Raw genomic sequence first — 23,583 nt, 5'->3', positions numbered from 1 at the left:
TCAGCTACAATCAGAGTGCCTTCCAAAGACCAGGGCTTGTGCTAAGTGTGTTATGCAAATTGCCTCTTATCTATAAACAACTTTGCAACCTAAGTATTACTACTGCCACTTTACAGATGAGGAGACAGATATTCAGAGGGATTAAATTAAGGGCAAAGAATTAATAAGTAGCAAGGTTAGCATTTGAACCAGTTTTCTATGATGTAAAGCATGTTGTTCTCAGGAACTTTTAGGTTTTCTCCATATATTCCAATCAACTAGAAGGCTCTAGGGAGACAATATCAATGACGACTCCCCTGAGTTTTGGAGAAATTTTTATATAGAGACTGGAAGTATCTGTTTTCTCGGGGAATCCTTTGTTGGCCTCTCTGTAAATTATGACCTCCTACTAATACTACCATATATTAAATTGGATTTTATATTAGAATAATTAAAACAATTTTGAACTAGAGAAGCAATAAACCATATGACCAATGAGACAGAACAGAGCTCAGAAATAGTCATGATTTCAAGATGGAGAATATAATAAGTCCTGAAATCTTATTTTGCTGAGTGATGAAAAAATGTATTATTACTTAAAAATGTGACTGCTAACTGGGGTGGGGGGAAATCTTGATTATTCTTTACACAGAAACAAACTTCCAATGCAACAAAGATGTTAATATTTTAAAAAACAACATTAGTGAAAAGTACAAGTGTGAGGCTTTTTCTTTTTTAATTTCCAGAATGAAAAACACATTATTTGGCATGATATAAATGCCCAAAGTCATTAACAGCAATGATATTTTAGTTGAAAAATGTTCTAGTTTTTAAAAAAATGCATCAAAACAAAATTAAGATATACAAGAAAATGAGAAACATATCTTCAGCAAATTTGAAAGATGAGAGCCTATTAGTCTATAAATTATTAGGACAGAGAAAAATAGTCTAATGGAAATGAGCAAGAATAGCGCATACACACAGAAATATAAACTATCCAACAAACGTATGAAAAATATTCTCCACTTTACTCGCAATTAAAGGAGCTGAAATCAAAAGGAGATATCTTTTAGATGTTATATTGGTAAAAATTAAAATGTTTCTGTTGGCAAAAGTCTGAGGAAGCAGGCTCATACGCTATAGGGACTGGCATTTTGGAAGACAATTTGTCAGTCTCAGTGACAATATATAGAGTGTTTAACCCTGTGATCTAGCAATACTAGACCTTTTGTTTCTATAACATCCATATTATAAATCAACACAAAACTATGAGACTTAGAAGACACATCTATATAATTATAGATTGGTGTTTCAAGTAAGATTTCTTTCGGATGAAGTTTCCCTGCTTGAAAGGAAACCTAACATATTTAAAAGTTCAAAAACCCATGGAATAGATTATAATAATTCCCCCAAAGTGAAAAATCCCTGGAGCTAAATTTCTGGGCTTTGTGAATGAAGAAATGGATTTGACAGAAAATTAAAGAGCTGAGGTCAGGATTTTAGGGCTTAACCTTTAAGTTCACACCCTTTTTTTGGGAAGATGTAGTTCCTTCATTTCTGAACCCTTAAGAACTCTCTACCAGTAAAGCATCTTCAGCATGTCTGAAATTCCGTGTACCCAACTTCTCTGTGTCTCTCTTCCCACCCACTCCCCTTCTATGATCATTGACCCATATCCACTCCCAGGCCCACACCCACCTTTACAAGGTTACTTACTTCCTCCAGTCTCCACCGGTTAAAAAGTTTATTGTAATTTCCTGGGTGGCCTACAAATCTGTAAAAAGGCATTTTAATTCATTAGCGTTTATGTGGGGTTGACTGAAGAACATCTAATGCATCACAACAAGTGCATGTGTAGGTAGACATCAAGGTTCACTGGGGCATCTTGTCCCCGAACTGCTGACTTAGACCATGCTTACACATCAAAGTACCTGACTTAAAAAGGAAAAAAAACGTGGTGTGTGAATGCCATGCCAGTGGGGTGAGAAAGTACAGACAAACCAGCCAAAGGAAATTTTCCACTTTCACCTGTAGATCTTTAATGTTCTGTGCATCTAGCTAATGAACATTAATGTAATGTGCTGAGTTGTTTAGTTTAAAATGGTTCTAGCTTCAGTACCGCTGGAGTGTTGAGCATAGTTTAATACGCATCTTTTTCATATTGTGCAGTAAAGACAGGGGAAAAAGATGTCATCGTGATAGGTAGAAGTTTCCACACTAAGGAACTATAACCTAGGGTTATACAAAAATTATTTTCGTATTTAACAAAACCATCAATGATGATTGGATAATCATCATTCAACCCAAGCATGGCACACAGGTTTTATTTTTTATGCCAACTTTAATTGGTAGTGGCACCTGTCCTGTACTTTGAATGAAGTCTTTTGATTGAAACATATGTGAAGACTGACTAGTAGTTTTCTAAGGCAGGGGACAAGAATTTGTCACCCTTGTTAACAAACTGGCAATGGAACGGTTGGCAATCTTTTTCACTCTGCAAAGACAACATGCATAAAGTTGACTTACCTCCCCAAAAAGAAAGCAATATAGAAGATAGAACTATTTAAATTAACAAACTGGAAAAGGAACATCTTCAAAGCAAAGCTGTTTTCCCACTCAGATTCTGTTCGAGGATATTCTAAAAGGAAAACAGGATATGTTTACATAGATGAGGTGAAAAACATGAAATATGGATATAGACTCAGAAACCCCAGGTTCATGTTCTGAACATTTACTAGTTCTACAAGACATTCAGCATCACTGAGTTGTAGGTCAGCATCTGCAAAATGTGAATGATGATATCTGCTGTACAGGGTTGATAAAGGGATCCAACGATACAATCTTTAGACTTTTTCCAGAGCTACAAAAATACAATGCCTGCTATTCATATATAAAGATTTTCAGGATTCTCTCTGCTATTGTCATTTAGAAGTAACCATATACATTGCATCAGTCCTTCACCCAAACTGGCTATGCTAGAATAAGGACCTAAATTATCCACAGAGTTCTTTAAAGAATGGATATTTTGCACAGACAGAAGTGGAATGGTAAAAGGAAAGAGGGCTACCTCAGTCATAAGAGCTGAGCTCCTATCTCAACTTTACACCTAATTTTCTGGGGATCTCAAGTGGATCTCTTTACATTTTTTTTGCAACCAATTTTAATGTTTATGAAACAAGGAATTAGGCAAGATGATTTCAAGAACATTGTCCATTCTTATGTCCTATGTTTCTATGACTCTTAACAAAACAAAAATAATGAGAGAGATGGGATAAAGGTGGCAGTGTGTATTGTAGCCTCTACTCCCACCCAGTATCCAAATAAGGCTAGAAGAGCTGTATGCACAGCTAATATGCATTTTCATACAATTAAAGAATTCAAGAAGGATAGAAAATAGATGGGATCTGATCTCAGGAAAAGATGGGCCCCGACGTATGCATGATCCAGACACAGAACAGGGGAACTGGTCTGGCGGGAGTCCAAGTCCAACGAGAGTATGTGCCAGAAGTAACAGGGGTCTGTGGGGCGGTCCCCAGGCTGACTGGTTGGTGGGCCATAGTGACAGCAGTCTGGAGAACCTGTGTTGCTCCAAAGTTTTGGTTGGTTGTGTTTTCACCGCTGCTGCATTCCAAACAGTTTGCAAATTTAGCATAAGACTTATTTAGAGATGAGAATATGGATTTTTAAAAAAATCCCCATTGTGTAGTTTGTTTTTGGTTCTCCACTTCTAATTTTGTTGCGTCATGATCCACAAACGTTCCTGTGTGATTTCTGCTTTGGGTCAAAAAAGCTGCAGTTTCACTTGCCTTCAAATTATTTGGATATATTTTGTCTATGTTATCAAGTGATTGAAAAGAACATGTATATTTTTTGTTGAGCATCCCATTTATATATATTTTAAGAGAAGCTTGTTAGTTATGAAATTCAAATGCTTTGTGTCCTGGCTTATATTTTGAGTATGGTCTCATCAATTTTGGGGGGAATTTCTATCATGTTTTGCTTTCTACATTTTGGAGGCTTATAAAAAGATATAGACAAATCATGACTATTGTACTGACCTGGTAGACTGTTCATCAGTATGAAGTATCTCTCTTTCTCACTCAAACAGATATTAAATTTTGGTTTGCCTAATATTAACATGGTGACTTTATTCTTATTATTTTCTTCATATGTGTGCTCTTGTTCTTGAATTGACTTCTGTCTGACAAAACTGACACTCTTTTCATCAGTTGGCTTAATTTTTAAATTTTTGTAATGTTTGTTTATTTTTGAGAGAGAGAGAGAGAGAGAGACCACAAGCAGAGGAGGGGCAGAGAGTGAGGGAGACACAGAATCTGAAATAGGCTTCAGGCTCTGAGCTGTCAAGGGTAGGCCCTCGAGACTGGAGTAACACTGGGTTCAGGGAGGGTAACTCTAAGAAGAAAAGAAAATGAGTAGGGTACTTGATGTTTTTGAATGTGTTTAGAGACCATTCAGAGTTGAGGCAGAAAGTTTGGGATAAATTAAGGAAACTATGTAGAAAATCAAGGAAAAAAGGGCTATTATTAGCATCATGAAAGTATAAAGGTTGTATAAGAAAGGAAACAATCATAGTACACCCCATACTTTATATATAAAAACAGTTATATAGAAAACAATGATGTAAACACTGTTAATTTGAGTTAAAGTTCAAATTTGTTGAGGGGTGCCTGGGCGGCTCAGTCAGTTGACCGTTTGAGCATCTGACTTTGGCTCAGGTCATGATCTCATGGTTCGCGGGTTCGAGCTCCAGGTAGGGCTCTGCACTGACAGCTCAGAGCCTGGAGCCTGCTTCGGATTCTGTGTCTCCCTCTGTCTCTGTCCCTCCCCTGGTCACACTCTGTCTGTCTGTCTGTCTCTCTCTCACAAATAAACGAACATTAAAAAAATTTTTACAAAAGTCCAAATCTGTTGACTATAACTACTTTGGAAGGAGGCGAAATTATGTGTGTATAACATGTGACAGAGGGAAAGTGTGCGAGGAGAGAACACTGCAGAGAATGTTAAGATCTAAGTTCTTGTCATTTGGAATAGAAAGGCAATAGCTTCCCAAAGCTGAAAAATCCAAGAATGTCAGAGAAACACATTATTTAGAAATAGGATAGGAAATAACAAAAGAAATTACTAAGATTATTAAAAAGTAGTCTCTCAGGAAAGTGGAAAATCAGAATGGGTAATGTGGCAGAGTACTGGTTTTACTTATAAATTTCTTGATACTATTTTGCCTTTTAATTTGTGTACATATAGTACAACATTTTGGTAAAAACAAATATTTGGGGGAAAGCCCAAAGACCTGCTAAGGCAGGGAAAAAGCACTTCCATGTAGGGAGAACTGGGTGTGCTAACTACATAAACTGCCTCTCTGTAGTTATACAGAATGCTCCAACCTTCCATGCATGTCTTTCATTTTGATTGACAATTTATAAAACTGAAGTTGATATTAAAATACTAAAATAGGGGTGCCTGGGTGGCTTAGTTGGTTGAGCGTCCGGGCTCTTGATTTCAGCTCAGGTCATGATCTCACGGTTGGTGGGATCCAGCCCCACACTGGGCTCTGCTCTGACAGCCCGGAGTCTGCTTAGGATTTTCTCTCTCCTTCTCTCTCTGCCCCTCCCCAGCTTGCACGTGCTCTCACACTCTCTCTCTCTCAAAATAAATAAACATTAAAAAATGCTAAAATACATAAAGCAACTACAGACTGATATGTCCATATGTTACTCTTTAACTAGGGAACGAGGTAAAAACAAAGGACTTACCTAAGTTGGTGAGAAGGTAAGCAATTTTTTCGTAAGCCTGTAATAAAAGAAAACAAATAGTGAATGTTATTTCTTTTCTTCTAGAAGAGGCTGATATTTACACTATTCAAGGAAAGATCTAAAGTCTAGTCTACAAAGTGGCTGCATTTCTAAAAAAATTTTTATGTTTATTTATTTTTGAGAGCAAGAGAGACAGAGTACAAGCAGGGGAGGGGCAGAAAGAGAGAGGGAGGCACAGAATCCAAAGTAGGCTCCAGGCTCTGAGCTGTCAGCACAGAGCCAGATGCGGGACTCCAAATCATGGACTGTGAGATCCTGACCTGAGCCAAAGTTGGACGTTCAACCCACTGAGCCACCCAGGCGCCCCAAAGTGGCTACATTTTTAATTAAGCTGAAGCATGCTTTAAAACTTACTATGTGGTGCTTTACACACACACAGACACACACACACACACACACACACACTAAAGACGTATAATGTGTAATATAAACATGTTATAAATATGTGTATATATACATACAGACACACTTGGTTTCTGTAGTAATAAGTCTTTTCTGGTAGCTATCTTTATTTCCATTTTATAAATCAAGGAAATGAGACTTTAAAAAACTAAAAATATTTTTTTAACAAAAGTCATTCAACTAATCAATGGCTGATCTGGGATTTGATCACCAAGTTATATATATTTTAACTATACTGGAATTCTAAGTGGAAATTTAGATTCTTTATTATTGACAAAGAATTTTCAAGCTAAGACAAACAGTGTGTGGTAGTTTGCATTCCTAAAGAACAGAACAGGTTTGGTGTTACAATAAGACTGGTAAGTAAAATCTGTGGAATCCAAAAGTAAGTTACAAGCACAACTGAGTTTTGTGGTAACAGTTTTCACCTTCTGCCACCCTCCCACTTCTCCTCTTACCCAGTCCATCACTCATACAGACTTAAGGAGAGGAAACATATTTCCCAAAATTCCAAGTAAACATATTGCAGAAAACAAATACGCTACAGGCAGAAAGGTAGTGTGTACTTGTGGGTATATGTGGGTACATGTCAATATAACTACATAACCCCATAATTCAACACATTATTCTTCAGATTATAAATTCCAGGAACTCTACCTGTTGGCATGCCAAATTAATAGGTAGGTATCTGGACACTCTAAAAGTTGTTTACTTTCCCTAACAGTTCTTTCACTAAAACTATTGTGATTATTCATAATCTGCTTGATTATGCTTCTTCCTCTGAAGAGCTATCCTGAGCCAGAAAGATTATATTGAGTATAAACAGTCTCATTCTACCTCTTGTGCAGTTTGTTGTGGTTTTTGTTTTAATTTTTAGCTATATACACAAACTGTGATTTTTTTTTAAATTTTAGAACAAGATTACCTTGAATTCATGAGTACCAAAATTGTCTTCACATGTTCTTTTCCAAGCCCCATTTATCAAGTAAGATGATTATAGAATCCACACTCCAAAGCAGTGTGACAGGATAGACTTACAAATCAACAAATAGTACTTCCACAGTACTGTGCTTCTAGCACTAAATTCAGTGCCCTCATAGAGAGTGAAAGAAAATTGTACTTAAATAACTGCCATTTAGAGTATTTGGCTGGTGCCAAGCAGTGCTTCAGATATAATATTATTTAATGTGATCCTTACAACAATTTTATCAAATAGGTATAATTATCCCCATTTTACAGAACAGGAAACCAATGTTTAGAACGTCAGGTACCTTGCCTAAGTAACACTACTAAACTAATAGCCAAGTCAGGAGTTACTATTACGGTTCTCTTGTACCATTTATCCTGTGCCTTGTCCCAGAAACCATTTCTGATTTTTGTCCTAACACCTGGCACACAGAACCTGTTTCCCTGCAATGGAAATATCCATAGGAGATGCCCCCAGTGGATTACAGTAATCTTTGGAAGAATGTTATAAATCACAGAAATGCTGTGTCACCTCTGGAAATATTGTCTTGGAAAGCTTTCTGGGGTACTTGAGAACCTGCATCATCGAAGGCCCAGATGGTAGCTAACTGGCACCACCATGATGATGAGCTACAAAGTCAACTCCTGCACACTGACTTGTTAACTCCAAAACTACGAAATGCAGGAAGAAACCATAATTAGATATATCTAACCGTATGCTGTATGCAAGCAATCATGGGCTGTGTGTGTGTGTGTGTGTGTGCGCGCGCGCACGTGCACACACACGTGCAAGGTGGGAATGGATATGTATTTGGGGGAAGAGAGAATAGGGAAGTTCAGGGACAATTGTTGTGGTCACTACACTATATATGTGCATTATATATATAGATCTCTTGTCGGAGAAGCTGTACTTTTTTTAAAGTTTATTTATTTATTTTGAGAGAGGGAGAGAGGGAGGGGCAGAAACACAAGAGAGAGAATCCCAAGCAGGCCCTGTACTGTCAAGCATGGAGCCCCACAGACTGAGATCAAGCATGACCTGAGCCAAAACCAGACGTCGGGCGTTTAACTAATCCACCCAGAGGCCCTGGAGAACCTATACTTCTAGCCATCACTCTCTAGTGCATTCAGTAAGCTGAAACTCTCTTGGTCATATATATTAATTATGTTAATTATGTTAAATTATGTTATATTAATTATGAGGAATTTCTAATGGGCCAGATAGTGTTTAAGAACACAGTAAACAGGGGTGCCTGAGTGGCTCAGTCGGTTGGGCATCTGACTTTAGCTCAGGTCATTATCTCACGGTGTGTGAGTTTGAGCCTTACATCAGGCTCTGTGCTGACAGCTTGGAGCCTGGAGCCTGCTGTGGATTCTGTGGCTAGTCTCTCTCTGCCCCTCCCCCACTCACATTCTGTCTCTCCTTCAATAATAAACATTAAAAAAAAAAAAAGAACACAGTAAACAGACACACACAGTCTCCAGTTTCATGGAACTTACATACCAGTGGTTACAGACAAATGACAAACAAATATGCAATTGGTCAGGAAAAGAATAGTACCCAAAGGGAAAATACAGGAGGCTGTGTACATAGAGAAGGGTGGTGGGCACCCTTATTATTTTATGGTGTATTATATAGTGTATTAAATAGTATTATTTTATAGTGTGGTCAGGAAAACATCTCTGAGAAGGCAACAATTGAGCATAGAGCTCATATGTGAAGTGAGGGAGGGAGCCAAGAAGAGATCTGAGCTCACTACCTTGGAAGTGAGCAGAAATAGGAAGAGGGAGCGCCCTGAGATTGGACACATTTGGTGTGTTAAAGGGCAAGGATGTTGAAGGATCAGGAGGGGAGGCAGTAAAGGAGCAAGGTAGTAAGAAAGGAGTTAGAGAGGTCTCAGAAGGAAACCATTTTTCAGGGCCTGGTAGTCCATAGTAAGGTCTGTAGAATTCAATTCTACCTTTCTGAATTTCTAGAAACCATGGATATAGACATGAACAAACTAATGTTTTTTTTAAAAAGCTGGTCCTCTTATTAAATGAGTCATTTGGCATTACCTCTTTTCCACATTAAGAGGTGTGGTCCAATCCTTTGATCCACCCTATTCCACAATAACCTATTTGCATTGTAATTGGTAACCAAGTGTTAAAGAAGTTAGGTACATTTGAGGTCTTCAGTGGTTAGGCCCATGAGAGAAACATAAGAATGGATGTTCTCAAATCTAGAGATGGAAATAAATCTCTCATGTGAAAGAGTCCAGAATCAACATGGAATACTTTAGTTAAATGTATTTTGAATTATCTTTTTTTTTTTTTTTTTTTGGTGATAGTGTACAAAGGGTACAAAAATTTTAAAATGGAAAGAAGAATATCAAAAAAAGCTCATTCTTTTGTTGACAATGTTGAAATAGTTTAACTGGCTTAATCCCAGATATTTCAAACTACAAGAGTATTTCTTCAGTGATGTTTCTATTTTCTCTTTAAAATTACACATTAATCATGAGACCAGACAGCTGTCATGCTACTGTCACCTATTCTTTAATTAAGATTTGATTGCCAGGCAACAAGAATGTGCATTTTGGAATACTTGCACATTTAAGCATTTTTTAATTTCTATTTTTCAAAAATTATCTTAACTTGTCTTGTCTTATCTTATCTCATCCCTGAGATCCTGACCTGAGCCAAAATCAAGAGTTGGATGCTCAACCCACTGAGACACACAGGTATCCCTGCACATTTTTAATTTTCATTAAAATCTTCTTGGAAATATTACCTGATATAATAGTAACCCTGCTACTTATGGTACCTTTAAGTAGTATAGCATTCAGGGCAGCAACATAAAGGACAAAAAGGATGGGATTAGTGAAGAGTAACTCCTGGTTTCAAATTCTGGTTTTGTGGATTTTTAGCTGTATACCTGGTAAAGAGATGTTAAAATAATATGTTGAAGTTTTAATTGTTGTTAAATTATTTGCGATTTAGTTTTGAAAATGTAGTTTCTGATCTTGGCTATGTATCAAAATTACCTCAGATCCTTTAAATTGGTGATTTCCTAATGGCATTTTAGAGACTGGCTGGATCAGACTCACTTAGAAAATATTTTTGAATATTTTGTTTTATATACAGATTTCCTAGCTCTACACAGGAGATTCTAAATGGGACTCAGAAATCTCTAGTTTTTCAAGTGTTCCAGGTGATTTGAAGGCATAGTACGAACAGGAAACATTCTTCAGTATTTTCATGATCTGTAGAATGGACTTGTGATCAAATTTTAATTATTTTCACCCATATTTTTATCCCAAATGGAATATTTATTTAGGAATGCTATGATCCATTTGTTTTGAAACCTTAGAGGATGTATATTCTTTTTAATTATTAGCTTGAATGAAACTAATGAGTGCTGCAAACTTGAAAGACATTGAAAATATAATTCCAATAACAAAAATAACTTTGAGCAATTATCCAAGATGCTAAGATTTCTGCAATGTGAATAATATTCAAGATGCTAGAAAATTTAGAGAACAGGGTATTTAAAATTTATTTGAAGAATATATTATAAATATCTTTTTGACATAGGCAAAAGACCTGGAGATAGAAAAGTGAGGAGGCCCGCTCATAAGGAGCTTACACCCTGATAGTGGGAGAAAAGTCATGGTCCAAGCACTGTAACAGGAGAGCATTTACAGGAGGCATTGTTTAATTCTATCAAGGGAGTCTGATAAGGAGGGAGAATAGGCATGTCCAAGCACCTTGTGAGAAAAATAAACACAAAGAAGAGATTATTTGATTCTACATTTTGGATTGAGAAAAAGCTTTATGGAAGGAAATGATCCTTTACTGGAATTTTCATAGATAAAGAAATAGCTTCCAAGGAGATAAAAGAAATTAAAAAGGTAAATAGAGGAAGCACTGTGGACCAAGAGATAGGGTTGTGAAAAAGTAAAATGCCAGGGAGCAAGCAGAAATGGTTTTGTAGGCTGGAGTGGTTTTATAGGCTGAACCAAGAGATATGGTTGTGAAAAAGTAAAATGCCAGGGAGCGAGAAGAGTGGTTTGAAAGGGAGGGAGTGAGGCCCAACTTTAGACAAGAAGAGAAAGGAAAACTGACTTTAAATAATCAAGTCTTTCATGCCTTGCTAATACATTTAGAATTTATACTAGAGGCAATGGAAACCTGTTAAGCAGTTTCAAGTACAAAATAAAATGACCAAATCTGCAATTTAGAAAGATCCTTCTAAGAGCAGTGGGCAAGGGAGATGAAAAGAGTTGAAAAACGAAGACAGGAAGACTAACCAGTGAGAAGGCTACTGCAATGGTCCAAGCTAGAAATTACAAGTAGCTGAACTAAGGAAGTAGAAGTGAGAATGGTGAGTAGGGAATTGGTAAGAGAGATGTTACAGAAGCAGAAGTCACAACAGTCATTGACGTGATGAAAGAGACAAAACAAATGCACGAATGACTTAAGATTTCTGGCTGTGTATGTTAAATATTAAAAGTTTCTGATTTAAAAATTGTTAGACTGATTGAAACGGCTTTGCCATGCCTATATTTAATAATTTCATGCACATGTATTATAGCTGAAAAGCCTATGAGATTAGTAGACTATTTTGACTGACGCCAAATGCTCGTTTGGAGGCTATGGTAGCACAAGGATCACACAGTCTAGCTATTAAGAAACAAAAAGCACATTTTTATGTGCTGCATATTTAGTGTTTGTCCAAAAATAACAGATGGTAGTGTTTGGTATTCTAGGTCATTCTTTTTGGTGGTGTTATTTTTTTAAAGTGTTGACATTTTAAGATTAATGGTTTTAATTTATGTTTATTTGATTAAGACCCTGTGGGTTCAGGTCAATTAGATGGGCTGTTAAATAATGTGAAGTGCCTTAACATCTTGAGTAGGGGGGGAATACATAAATTCAGAAGGGCATTATGGTTTTATACTGATTAAATCAGAGGAATAGGACATTCTTTTCACATTTGTTGAGTTGGCTTTGTAGTTCAATTCCTTTATGCTAAATCCATTTAAAAAATCTTTTCCTAAGTTAGTGGCAAGGGCAAAGGAGAAATTTTACAGCTTAGTTCACCTCCAACAATCTCTAAATCTTTATGTCAAAATTCCCAACATTTGAATAACATTTGAAATAAACATTTGAAAAAAGAAAGTCAGTTTTGTCTTCTCTCAGGAACAACGGATGAGCTATAGCACTAGGTAGTTACATGGGCTTCTGTATTAATTAAGTAGAGCTAGTGGGATTTTGAGAATCTCAAAAGATTGTTTTTATGACAAAAATAATGCTATCCTCATTGGCCTCCGGAGATCTTATTTCTACAATTAGAGATTCACTCCATCTAGTTCGGCCTTTGTTATCTATAAAATGCAGTACTTTGGAGTAAAGAATATATTGAACCTCATTAAATGTACAAACTCAGTGAGAACAAATTGTATCTGAAGCTTATGAGAGAGAAGACTGTGTGTATGTGGGTTCATTGTTATTCTAGGGAAGGGATGATAACTGGGGTTGGGGGTTGGAAATGGGGCAGAGTCAGAGCTTAAGGGATTGGTCATTCAGCAGCACCTGGAATAATATGAAATTGGAGTTTGGTACACCAAGGGAAACAGCAGCAAAATTTCAATTTCTTGAATTTTTGGTGAAAATAGAATCCATTTGTAAGGAAAATGTATGAAGGTAAAGGGTCCTATTTTATTCAACTATAGGTTCTGATCATGACAAGTTCTTCAGCTTAACTGAAAAGATAGGTGGAAATTAAGGATTGAACCCTGGACCTGGAGGTTCTGTTCCCAGAAGTGTCATGCTTGCCTTCCCAAGCATAAATTAATGATACACATTGGGTTTCTTCATTTTCTTTGTCTATGTAATAATTTCCATCTTCAAAAATATTAGCCCAGTTCATTAATTCACTTAAGATATTTTTGAAGACCAGTAGGTCTTTGGAACAAACTGTCAAACACAGGAACACAGGGTACTCTTTTGAAGGCACTAACACTTGATGGTGAGGGGAATAAACAGAAATGAAACCATTAACATTGATGACCTCCAATGGGTACAATGAGTTTATGGTTGGATGGGACAATGGTGGAATTTTGGGTAAAAAATAGCAACTTTTCTTATTATTTTTAATGTTTTCATACTGTCAGTACATTATATAGCAACAATGTATTTTGTAATTTAAAACTAAAAAAGATAAAAATAATAGACTTCAGAAAGGAAAAAACTCATTAAAAAGAAGTAAGACTACTGAAAATTAGCCCAGTGGTATGATTTTTGCATGAACCAATTAAATATTTCAAATTTTCTTATATTTTAGACGTACATTGGATCAAAAGACATAATACAACATGTTAGAAGTGATTCCCTTTCTACAGACAACTCTGAGTACTTAGAAATTTATGAATGAGTAATAGGTAATATTTAAAGAAAAAAAGTGAAAAAATTATAAATAAATGAGATGTGGTTTGAAGAGCTTAAAAAGAACAAAGAAAAGATTATTGGCATTCCTATATCGGACTGAAGGTTAATAAATAAACTCTATCATTTAAAGATGAAAAGAAAGGGAAAAATTAAAGAAAATGTTGGTATTTTGCAATAAAGACAATGGGGTGTATATAGACTTATAAACAGAAATAAAATTTTAAAATATTGAAGAGAAGCAAATAGGAAAAAGGTTAACATTTATTGAGACCCATCCACATACTAGAAGATCTCACTTAATCTTTCAATACTCCTATGCGTTAGTTTTATCACCCTCATTTGAACGCTCAGAGATGTTTGTGGCATGGCTAGGATCACAAAGATCAAGTGCAAATCTTTGCTTTGCTTCTGTCCTGTGTCCACTGCTTTTTATTCAGACACCAAACTGAGGAGAGACACCACAAAGTGATGAGAGCCTGGGCAGTATTCAGAGGGCAGGGGAAGGGCAGGGGGCACACATGGGAACAGAGGGAATAGAGAGTGTGTGTGTGTGTGTGTGTGTGTGTGTGTGTGTGTGTGTGTGCGTGCGCGTGCGCTCACGCACGTGTGCTGGCATGCGGCTCAGCCACTGATAAACCTTCTCTCTATGCAGTGAAAGACAAAATTTAAAAAGTAACCCAAGTTTGCTACCTGGGTGGGTGTGGTTTTATGGATGACTCATATATAGAGTAAAAATAAAGTGCATTCCATTTCTAATTTGTTCCAAATTTTAGGTCATGGTAGAATGTTTTAAAAGTAAGGATTCTTTTTTTCTGATTATAAGTAAAAATCTACATATAAATATTTGAAAGAACCAAAAAGGTTGCACTAAATCAAATTATTATCCCACTATTGAGAGATAACCACATTTTATTGCCATTCCTTACAGTGTCAACATTTTATTGTTACTCCTTTATAGTTTAAAAATGCAGGTATGTTCTAATGGAAATCAAGTGCAGTTGTAGATGCTTTGTATGTATCTGCATGTCATGTCCTTAAATAATATTAAAATAGCATTTTACTTGGTTATATTATGTTCCATTATATAGAACTTGAATTAATATTCTCTTATTTTTGCTCATTTAAGGGGTCTGTTGCTAATATTTACTACTCTAAATAATACAATAAAAACCTATCCTTCTACATAAATCTTGGCCTGTCATCATTTATGATTTCTTTAAAATATCAGAAATTAATATCAAATATTTATCTTTTACTAGTTTTAAATGGAAAATAAGCTTATTGTAAAAAAACGTGAAAATGCAAACTATGTTTACCATTAGATAATATGTAAAGAAAATAATCACCAGTACTTTTCAGAGATAACTCCTGATAACATTTTTATGTATACTTGGGATTTTTATCTGTGTAGCTGTAATTGCTCATTAGTTTGATTTTCGATACTATCTTTGCCAGATATATTTTTAAAATCAGGTTTATGTTTGTTCATTAATCATTACATCTTTGTCTAAATTTGGGATTAATTTATACAACAGGAAATTATCATCTTTTTACTTAAAATTCAAAAGAACATCTTATTAATACAGTGTTTTAGATGACATAGCATTACTTTTGTGTAATCATTATTTTTCCAATTTTTTCCATGTTTGATAATGCACTCAGGATATCTACTTTTACTTTTAGGAGTTTTGAACACACTTTTTTTTCCAGAGAACCTGACATTTTTCCTGAGAATTCTAAAATTAATCAGCATAGTGATTACATAATACAATATTCTAATATTTTAATGTCTTTCGTATCTGTAAGTGTATCTTATTAGGTACACTAATTAGTGGTTATTCACCTATCAAATACCCAGTGGCTCCCCACTGCTCACAAGAAGAAAAAAGAAAAAAAAGATGATGTCCAAATTATTTACATGCTATTCCAGATCTCCACAGCTAGGCACTGATCTACTTTTCTAATTTCTCTTTCTTCATTCTCCAATAAATTTATGTTTTATAGACACCCCTTACCATTCCCTTAGAACAAAGAAGATGCACTTCTGTGGTTCTGTACATTTGTGGGTTGAATTTCCCCAATGACAATCCACTTTCTGCTCTTTCTTGGCTCATCAGAATAAGTACCCTGTCCTCTTTGCATGGAGTCTTCTGATACACCATCACAACCCCACCAATTTAAGGGGCAGTGTGTGGTTTCTTTCCCATTTTACTCAAAGCCCTCTGTGCTTTGACTATGATAACATTCATTCTTCAGTGTTTTCCATGTCCCTACTTGCCTGTAAGGTCATCCTAGATAGCAGGACTCTGGACAATCATTTTTATGTCAACTAACCTACTAAAAATAAAAAACAAAGTCAATTTAAGACCAGACTGGTTGGTTGCTTGTGTTCCCTAGAAATAAACACATCATTTATTTAGCCTCCTTTTCCTCACATAATGAAGCCAATCCAAATAATCTTTGTTTACTGTAAAATTGTCATAACAAATTGATTTTGTTAGAACCAAGATCTTTCACTGTCTACCAGAAGAGTATAATCATAAATATAAAAACCTACATCTATGCCATGAATGGCTCCTCCTTCAATGTAGTGACTTGTGCAGTGTGCAACCTATAGTACCTTACATACATTACCATCCATGCCTCCCCATCTTCGTATTATATTTTTTTCAGTGTTTATTATTTACTTTAATGTATGAGCCAAGGACATAAATTAAATATATTATGTGGTTTATTTGGAGAGACTGCAAACAGTATTTTCCTTCTACCAGAAAAATTAATCTGAAGAAAGCTGATCCCAGTAGGAAATATTAACTATCATCCTTGCATTAAAACTTACTTATCACAATCACTTTTCACTTTTCTTTGAAAATCTTTCCTGATTATTTTAAATGGACCTAGCCCTCTCCAGTCTAAACACGCAAAACATCTGTGTCAATCTATATTTGGAACCAAATGCACATTACCTGTACATAATATCAACATCGTTATTTGTATATTGCTCATATATCTACAAAAATTATCTCGTGATGTAAATATATCAGCATTAACACTTAGTATATGTATGATCTAGGACAAGTTATTTAAACTCTCCAAATCCGTTTCCTTATTTACATAATGGAGAGAATACTGGTCTTGTGTCATTGTTGGAATAATTAAAGGACAGAGATTATCCTAAGTGTGCTAAACAGTGCCTCCTGTCTTCAGAGAAAATAGGACCCCACCCATAGTCCTTGCTGAAAATGTGGACCTAGGCATAATAATGTCCTCTCATCCATATAGGTCACAAGTCAATCAGTGGACATGATGTTGAACCAATCAGATGCTGTCTCTGAGAAATTAGTACATTGAAATAGTAGATAATTTCAGTTAAATGGACTATGGAAACCTGACCAACATGGTCATGTAGTTAGAGCCAAAGAAGATAAAATCATCGCAATACCACAGCATCCCTGGCGGCTATGAGAGAAAGATGGGTCATGGTTAAGTAAAGGCAGACATTTCTTGATAAAAGAGGGTAGACATGCAAACAGAAGAACTGAAAAAGGAAGAAAGAAAGAAAGAAAGAAAGAAAGAAAGAAAGAAAGAAAGAAAGAAAGAAAGAAAGAAAGAAAGAAGAAAGGAAGGAAGAGGAAAAGAGAAAGAAAGAAAAAGGATGGGTGGATAGAAGAAAGGAAGGACGGAAATTAGGAAGGAAGGAAAGAGGGAAGGAAAGAAGGATGGAGGAAGGAAAGAAGGAAGGAGGGGAGGGAGGAAGGAAGGAAGGAAGGAAGGGAGGAAGGGAGGGAGGAAGGAAGGAAGAAAGGAAGGAGAAAAATGCTTAGACCCAGGAAAGAAATAGAGTAGCTATTTTCTATATCACATTAAGCCTTGGAGATAACAAGCTTTCTATTTCGAATAGATTTTTCTATATCTTTGTAACAAATTCTCCACTGAGGTTCAGTTTTTTGGAATGGTTTTTGAACCCAAAAAATCCCTTATTTGAAATTTTTTTTTTTTAACGGTTTATTTATTTTTGAGACAGAGAGAGACAGAGCATGAACGGGGGAGGGGCAGAGAGAGAGGGAGACACAGAATCGGAAGCAGGCTCCAGACTCTGAGCCATCAGCCCAGAGCCCGACGCGGGGCTCGAACTCACGGACCGCGAGATCGTGACCTGAGCCGAAGTCGGACGCTTAACCGACTGAGCCACCCAGGCGCCCCAAAAAATCCCTTATTTGAATGAAAAGAGCATAGCACCTTTTCTAGTCCACACTAGACACGCTAGAATGGAAGTTTTCACTAATCAAGACTATAAACTCAAAGGAAAGGATGACAGTACAACCATTATTTATTTTAATTTAAAAAATCCATTATCCACACCACATAGATGAACTTTGTTTCTGCTAAACTGAGTTGCATTGCTGGTCTCATTTTGGATTCCTGTAAATACAATCCAAGCATGAAGGAAACAGACTTCTCCCCTACCCATGCCTTTTCGCCTATTGAAAACTGTAAACACTTACAAGATTCAGTGCCATAATGATTACAAAATTGATACAGACAGCAGCAGCTGATGTTGCAAATTGCCAGTGTTGCTTGATGAAATTCCACTTGAATGATGCAAACTGTTCCATGACAACCAGGCGATACACGACAACAGCAAACACTGCAGTGATCACCAAAGAAATCTACAATATGGGAGACCAGAGGAGACATCCATATTTTGCATAATTCACAAACCAAAAGCAATACCATAGATTAATATACTGCCCCCACAGAGCTAAAGGAGTTGCCTTTTCCAAGAAAGAATACATCATTTTTTTTTGTTTTAAGGGATTGAGTTACATTAGAGTCAAAATACATATTGTAAGATTTAAGTTGCTCAAATTTCCACTTTCAAGTGGAATGCTTAGTCTTAATAAATTTCAGGGAAACACAAAAAATATCCATTTTATCTTAGATGATTTTTGTTTCTCTGAAAGAGTGTTTTATTTAAAGATATGCCCAAATTGTCTTTGCAATCATTCATGACTCGCCGTGATTTTAATTTTGTTTAATAGTATGTAGTACCAAGGTATTGAGCTGGATATGGTTTCTTGCGCTCTGAGGGTTGCAAAATAAGTTGGTATCTTAGAACTTCCTTCTAAACATGGAATCCAACAACATTCTGATACTGATGGTTATACTTTACCATGAAGAATATTCCTGAGATAGAAACAAGAAGACGAGTGACTTTGTCTGAGGAAGGCTGATGTGGCTCAGGTTTCCCACTAATGGGATTCACTCTCTCCATCTTATAATACTTGGCTTCAAACTGGGGACGAAGTGTTTCCTGGAAGAGAGACTAAAGTTACCTACATATCAAAGTCATAAATTAAAAAAAAAAAAATCATCCGGTGGTTGATACAAAATTCCTGGATTTTGGCCTACTTTTATAGCAAGTCTTGGAAAAGAAGCAACTTAAAAAAAATAAAATGCCAATTATTTTCCAGATAATCCCTAACATATATATTAATTAGCACAATTTTTCAGTAATGTCATTTTAGGAAATATCATGGAAGTGCTTTGAAAAAAATTACATAACTCCATCAATGAGCTCTCTTCTCTTCCTGAAATAAGAAATGTTGTTAGTAAAAAACACCAAGGGAAAATCTAATGGTGTTTAATTGCTTCCAGCTTGGATGTTAAGGACAGTGAATAATGTGTTATTCTGCATCATGTGTTATCCCAGTTTCTCTATCTCCTGGTTTCATAACATCTTACCTCCTCTTCTTCCCATTCAATAAGGTCCCAAGTATAGGTCAGTGTACTTCTTCTCCTTTTCCAAAATTCCAAGAAGACTGTGGCTATAGATAATATTTATTATTATTATTATTATTATTATTATTATTAATTATTTACCCTTTACCCAACCACATCACATTCTTTCATCATTGCTTCTCTTTTTTGGATTAATGCATTTCCACTGCATTGTTAAATTATTAAAACAAATTAACTTTGTATTGTATTTTTATAAATGGACTTTTATTTTTCCCTCACCCTTTCCTCCATGTCTCTGTACATTACTGTCAGCATAAACTCCTACAAAGTAATTTTTTTCAATGGATTATAAGCATAGACCTTTGCTAGTATGACCTATCAAAGTGATGCTACAAGAGATGTCAATATTAGTGAGCTAAATATATATTGTCCCTTTTGACTTGTATACGTTTATTCAAAATCATCTAAACGACCTAGAGAACGCCTTCTCCAGCCAGGAATGACAATAAAGACTAGATGCTACTCCTCCAGAACCCAGAGAGGGATGAGTTGGGAAAGAGAGAGGAAAAGCACAAGGTTATCATGGTGGAAGGAGAAGAAAAGAAAAAAACCAGAGAAAACACTTGGATGCATTTTCTAGGTGAACTCAGCATGGACTACAAGGGCCTCCATGGAAAAAGTAAAGAAATGCCTGAACCATAATGTGAATATTCTGTGTAAACAAGCGAAAGATTGATTTTTTTTTTCTGGTAAGTGGTCTTCATCTTACAGCAAGCATTCAAGACTTTGTGGACATCATTAAGACCTCATATATGCATTCTTAAAAGCCATGGTACCATTCATCCATCTAACCATCCATCCATCCATCCATTTGCTGTTCTCTCATTTGGGGCAAGGAACTCTAACCTCAGGGATCTTCTTATCTGGTAGAGTGAGACAGTCATCTAAAGAATTCTAAAAGAATCCCAGGCAGGCTCTTCACCATCAGTGCAGAGTCTGATGCAGGGCTCAAACACATGAAACTGTGAGATCGTGACCTGAGCTGAAAACAAGAGTTGGATGCTTAACCTACTGAGCCATCTAGGAGCCCTGAAATATTCCATACTTTTAACAGGAGAGGTGGCTATAAAAGTTTGTCATTTTTGAAAGTGATCAAAACATATCTACAGAGATTTCATTGCATGTAAATTATACCTCAAAAGACAAAAAGACCATATTTTAGAAAGTAAGTGAATTTTGAAATACCAAGTGATGAAAAATATCAATGGGCTTGATTCTTACGACAACCCTGAAGTTTCCCCCAGGTTTACAGCAGGAGGCTCTGAGCTTGAGTGAGGGCCTGAAAAGGAAGCGGGATTCTGGGAAGACCGTATCTCATTGTACAGCCAATTTCAGAGCAGATGCAAAACTCAAATTATGAACTTGGGCAATTAGATGGGACCTGAAGAGTAGGCTGAACCTTAGGAAGGCTTGCACGGTACCCTGACACAACTATATCAAATAGCCATGGAAAGAAGAAAGGGTATTTACATATGCCAAGACCTGAGAAAAAGGGTGGAGCGGAAGCATCCTGCTGAAGTGGCCTCAAGGTCCTTTCAAGTAGGTACAGGTGTGTGGCCTAATATAAACACAGCAGGAAAGACTGAGACTTACCATAAACTGCGAAGTGCTCAGTCCATCTAAACGCACTCAAACTTCAATAATACGTAATCAAATAAACCACCACACTGCCCTGAGTCATCAGCAAGATATGTCCCACTGGCTCACATTTTGCCTCCTACACTAAAAAGTAAATTCTAAAAAGTAAATTCTAGATCATGACATGAGCCAAAGTCGGACGCTTAACCGGCTGAGCCACCCGGAAGCCCCAAGGTCTTCTGACCATTTATATTTTTTAAAGTTTTAATAATGTTTACTTATTTTGGAGGGAGAGAGAGAGAGAGAGCAAGCATGAGCAGGGGAGGGGAAGAAAGAGGGAGGCACAGAATGTGAAGCAGGCTCCAGGCTCTGAGCTGTCAGTACAGAGCCTGAAGCGAGGCTTGAACTCACGAACTCCGAGATCAAGACCTGAACCTAAGTCGGATGTTTGACCGACTGAGCCACCCAGGCGCCCCATGCCCATTTCTTAAGTGGGTTGTTTGTTCTTTGGGTGTTGAGTATCTCTTGATAGTAGAGGATGAGAGGATGAACTGGCATCTAGTTCAGGATTAAATAACTGGTATGGGAATTTCAAGAAGAATTAGGAGTCTTCTAATCAGTGACTTCTAAAAGAGTATATTATAAGCCATGAAAGTGACAAGCAAATATTCATAATTTTATTGTAATTGGTGGTGAAAATTTTGGCATGCACTTATATGGAAGGACAAAGGAACAATGGCTCAGAATGAGCAGGGTGGCAGAGACCGTGAGATGGTAAAGAGGACAGGGAGTATATTAAAGTTTCTCAATGTAAAAGTGAAAATACTTTAAAAATGAAAATGTATAAAGGAAAAATAATTTCACCTAGAACAAAGTGTCAATACAAATATAGATGTTGATGAAGTTATAGAAAGTTATAGTATATTGTATATATATGTGTATATATATTGTGTATATATGATAAGTAGCTAGATAAATCAGATATATTATAGTTATATATACATAGTGCCCAAAAGAAAATATGCCAGGTTTTAACACTAATTGTCTGTGGGAAATGGATTATAGAGCAGTTTTATTTCCTACAAAGTATACATTGTACAAGTTGTACAACCACCTATGTTCTTTTTACCCTTCCGTGTGTAGAGTTTATCAACTCTTCCTCTTGGTCCTGTGAAACTGGGTTGCAGATGGGGGAGGAAGATAAGAGGCCTCCATTGGAGAAGGGCATTTTGTTATCAGGGCAAAGTCAGCTTTCACATGAGTCATGGAGGTAGGAGGAATATTATGGAAAAGCTGAGGATGATGTGGCATAATTCTGTTCCTCGGCAAGTATACATTGTGTTTATTTTTTTTACTCCTGCCTCTGACTATAGTGACAGTTTTCTCCACTTTAAAAAATTTTAAAATATACAGGCTGCATCTTGAATTTCCATTTCCTCATGTCTAATTCCAGTGGCTTCCCTTTGTGATCTAAAGCCAATGGAACAGAGTAACAGAATCGTAAAGTTAAGCATCTCAAAGAGGTTAGATTCTATATGTAGTTTTCTCCATTATTTCAAATTTCAGAAAATAAGGCCCAGAGTGGTTGACAAGCATCACTCACCTTGTCTAGAAATCTGCCAAAGCATCTACAACACTTTACCTTCTTCTACATCTGCTTTCATCTACACTTAGAAGTTAAGTTTCTAGAGTTTCTTTCTTCCTTAGAATTTTTAGTGTTTGGCACACTGACATACTCAGTTAATGTTACATTGAACTGAATTAAAAAAAAATTTTTTAAGCTTATTTATTTTGAGTGAGAAAGAGAGAGAGAGTGTGTATGGAGAGGGGCAGAGAGAGAGGAGGGAGAGAATCCCAAGCAGGCTCCACGTTGTCAGCACAGAGCCCAGTGTGGGGCTTTAACTCATGAACCATGAGATCATGACCTGAACTGAAACCCAGAATCAGACGCTTAACTGACTGAGCCACCCAGGTGCCCCTGATCTGAATTTTTGAGTGGAATCCAGTGATTGTGACTCCAACTTCTGGTTAAGTGCTCTTTCCATTATTCCAGAGGTTTTCAAATGATGCTCCATGGAGATATGGGAAAAGAGTCCCATAGAGAAGTCCCTTCTATACCTGTTTTATATATTAAGCAATTAAGTTCAATTTGATTTGGAACAGTTATTATTTAAAAAGCTTTAAAAACGACTTTACTACATTCAGGGGGTAGGAGCTCATGGAGAAGGAGCAGGGAAAGAGGTCAATCCCCAGCACAAACGAAGTTAAATATGTCTGAATACAGAGAGCAAAAAGGAATTCCAAGTATTGTTTTCATCAGAAGAGATAAAGATTTAAAGCCTTCTCGAAAGAAGACCCGCTGAAACAACAGTTTATCAGAGCAACACTTCTGAGATCGCCAATGTAGATAACATCCAAGTACCACTAAAGACTCTCTTCCACTCCCCAGATTTATTTTCAGTAACATCCTCAAGCATAATGTGCCTTTCCCACAGAGGATTGCAACATCACTATACATGAGGTAGAAATAGAAACCTCACAGAACAGGTTCTACCATTAGCAGAAGGGCCTCGAATGTGGAACACTTGAT

The 23,583-nt window shown here is 36.5% G+C and overlaps 1 protein-coding gene across 4 annotated transcripts in view; it reads right to left on the bottom strand.

Annotated features, from left to right (window-relative positions):
- The window catches only part of ANO3 (anoctamin 3), a 183,800-nt gene that overhangs the window by 22,587 nt on the left and 137,630 nt on the right, over nt 1-23,583 (bottom strand). For all 4 annotated transcript variants that reach the window (XM_007098476.3, XM_042958503.1, XM_042958504.1 and 1 more), the window contains 6 exons: nt 19,359-19,441; nt 18,787-18,927; nt 18,119-18,283; nt 5,754-5,790; nt 2,506-2,617; nt 1,696-1,753 (listed from right to left, as the gene is read on the bottom strand). In XM_007098476.3, coding sequence (XP_007098538.2) covers nt 1,696-1,753; nt 2,506-2,617; nt 5,754-5,790; nt 18,119-18,283; nt 18,787-18,927; nt 19,359-19,441 — 596 coding nt within the window. The remainder of the gene's footprint in view (nt 1-1,695; nt 1,754-2,505; nt 2,618-5,753; nt 5,791-18,118; nt 18,284-18,786; nt 18,928-19,358; nt 19,442-23,583) is intronic.

This window comes from Panthera tigris, chromosome D1 (genome assembly GCF_018350195.1).
Source record: "Panthera tigris isolate Pti1 chromosome D1, P.tigris_Pti1_mat1.1, whole genome shotgun sequence".
Taxonomy (NCBI): Eukaryota; Metazoa; Chordata; class Mammalia; order Carnivora; family Felidae; genus Panthera; species Panthera tigris.
The sequence above is the reverse complement of the archived record's forward strand: the minus strand, read 5'-3'. Positions and strand labels throughout refer to the sequence as shown.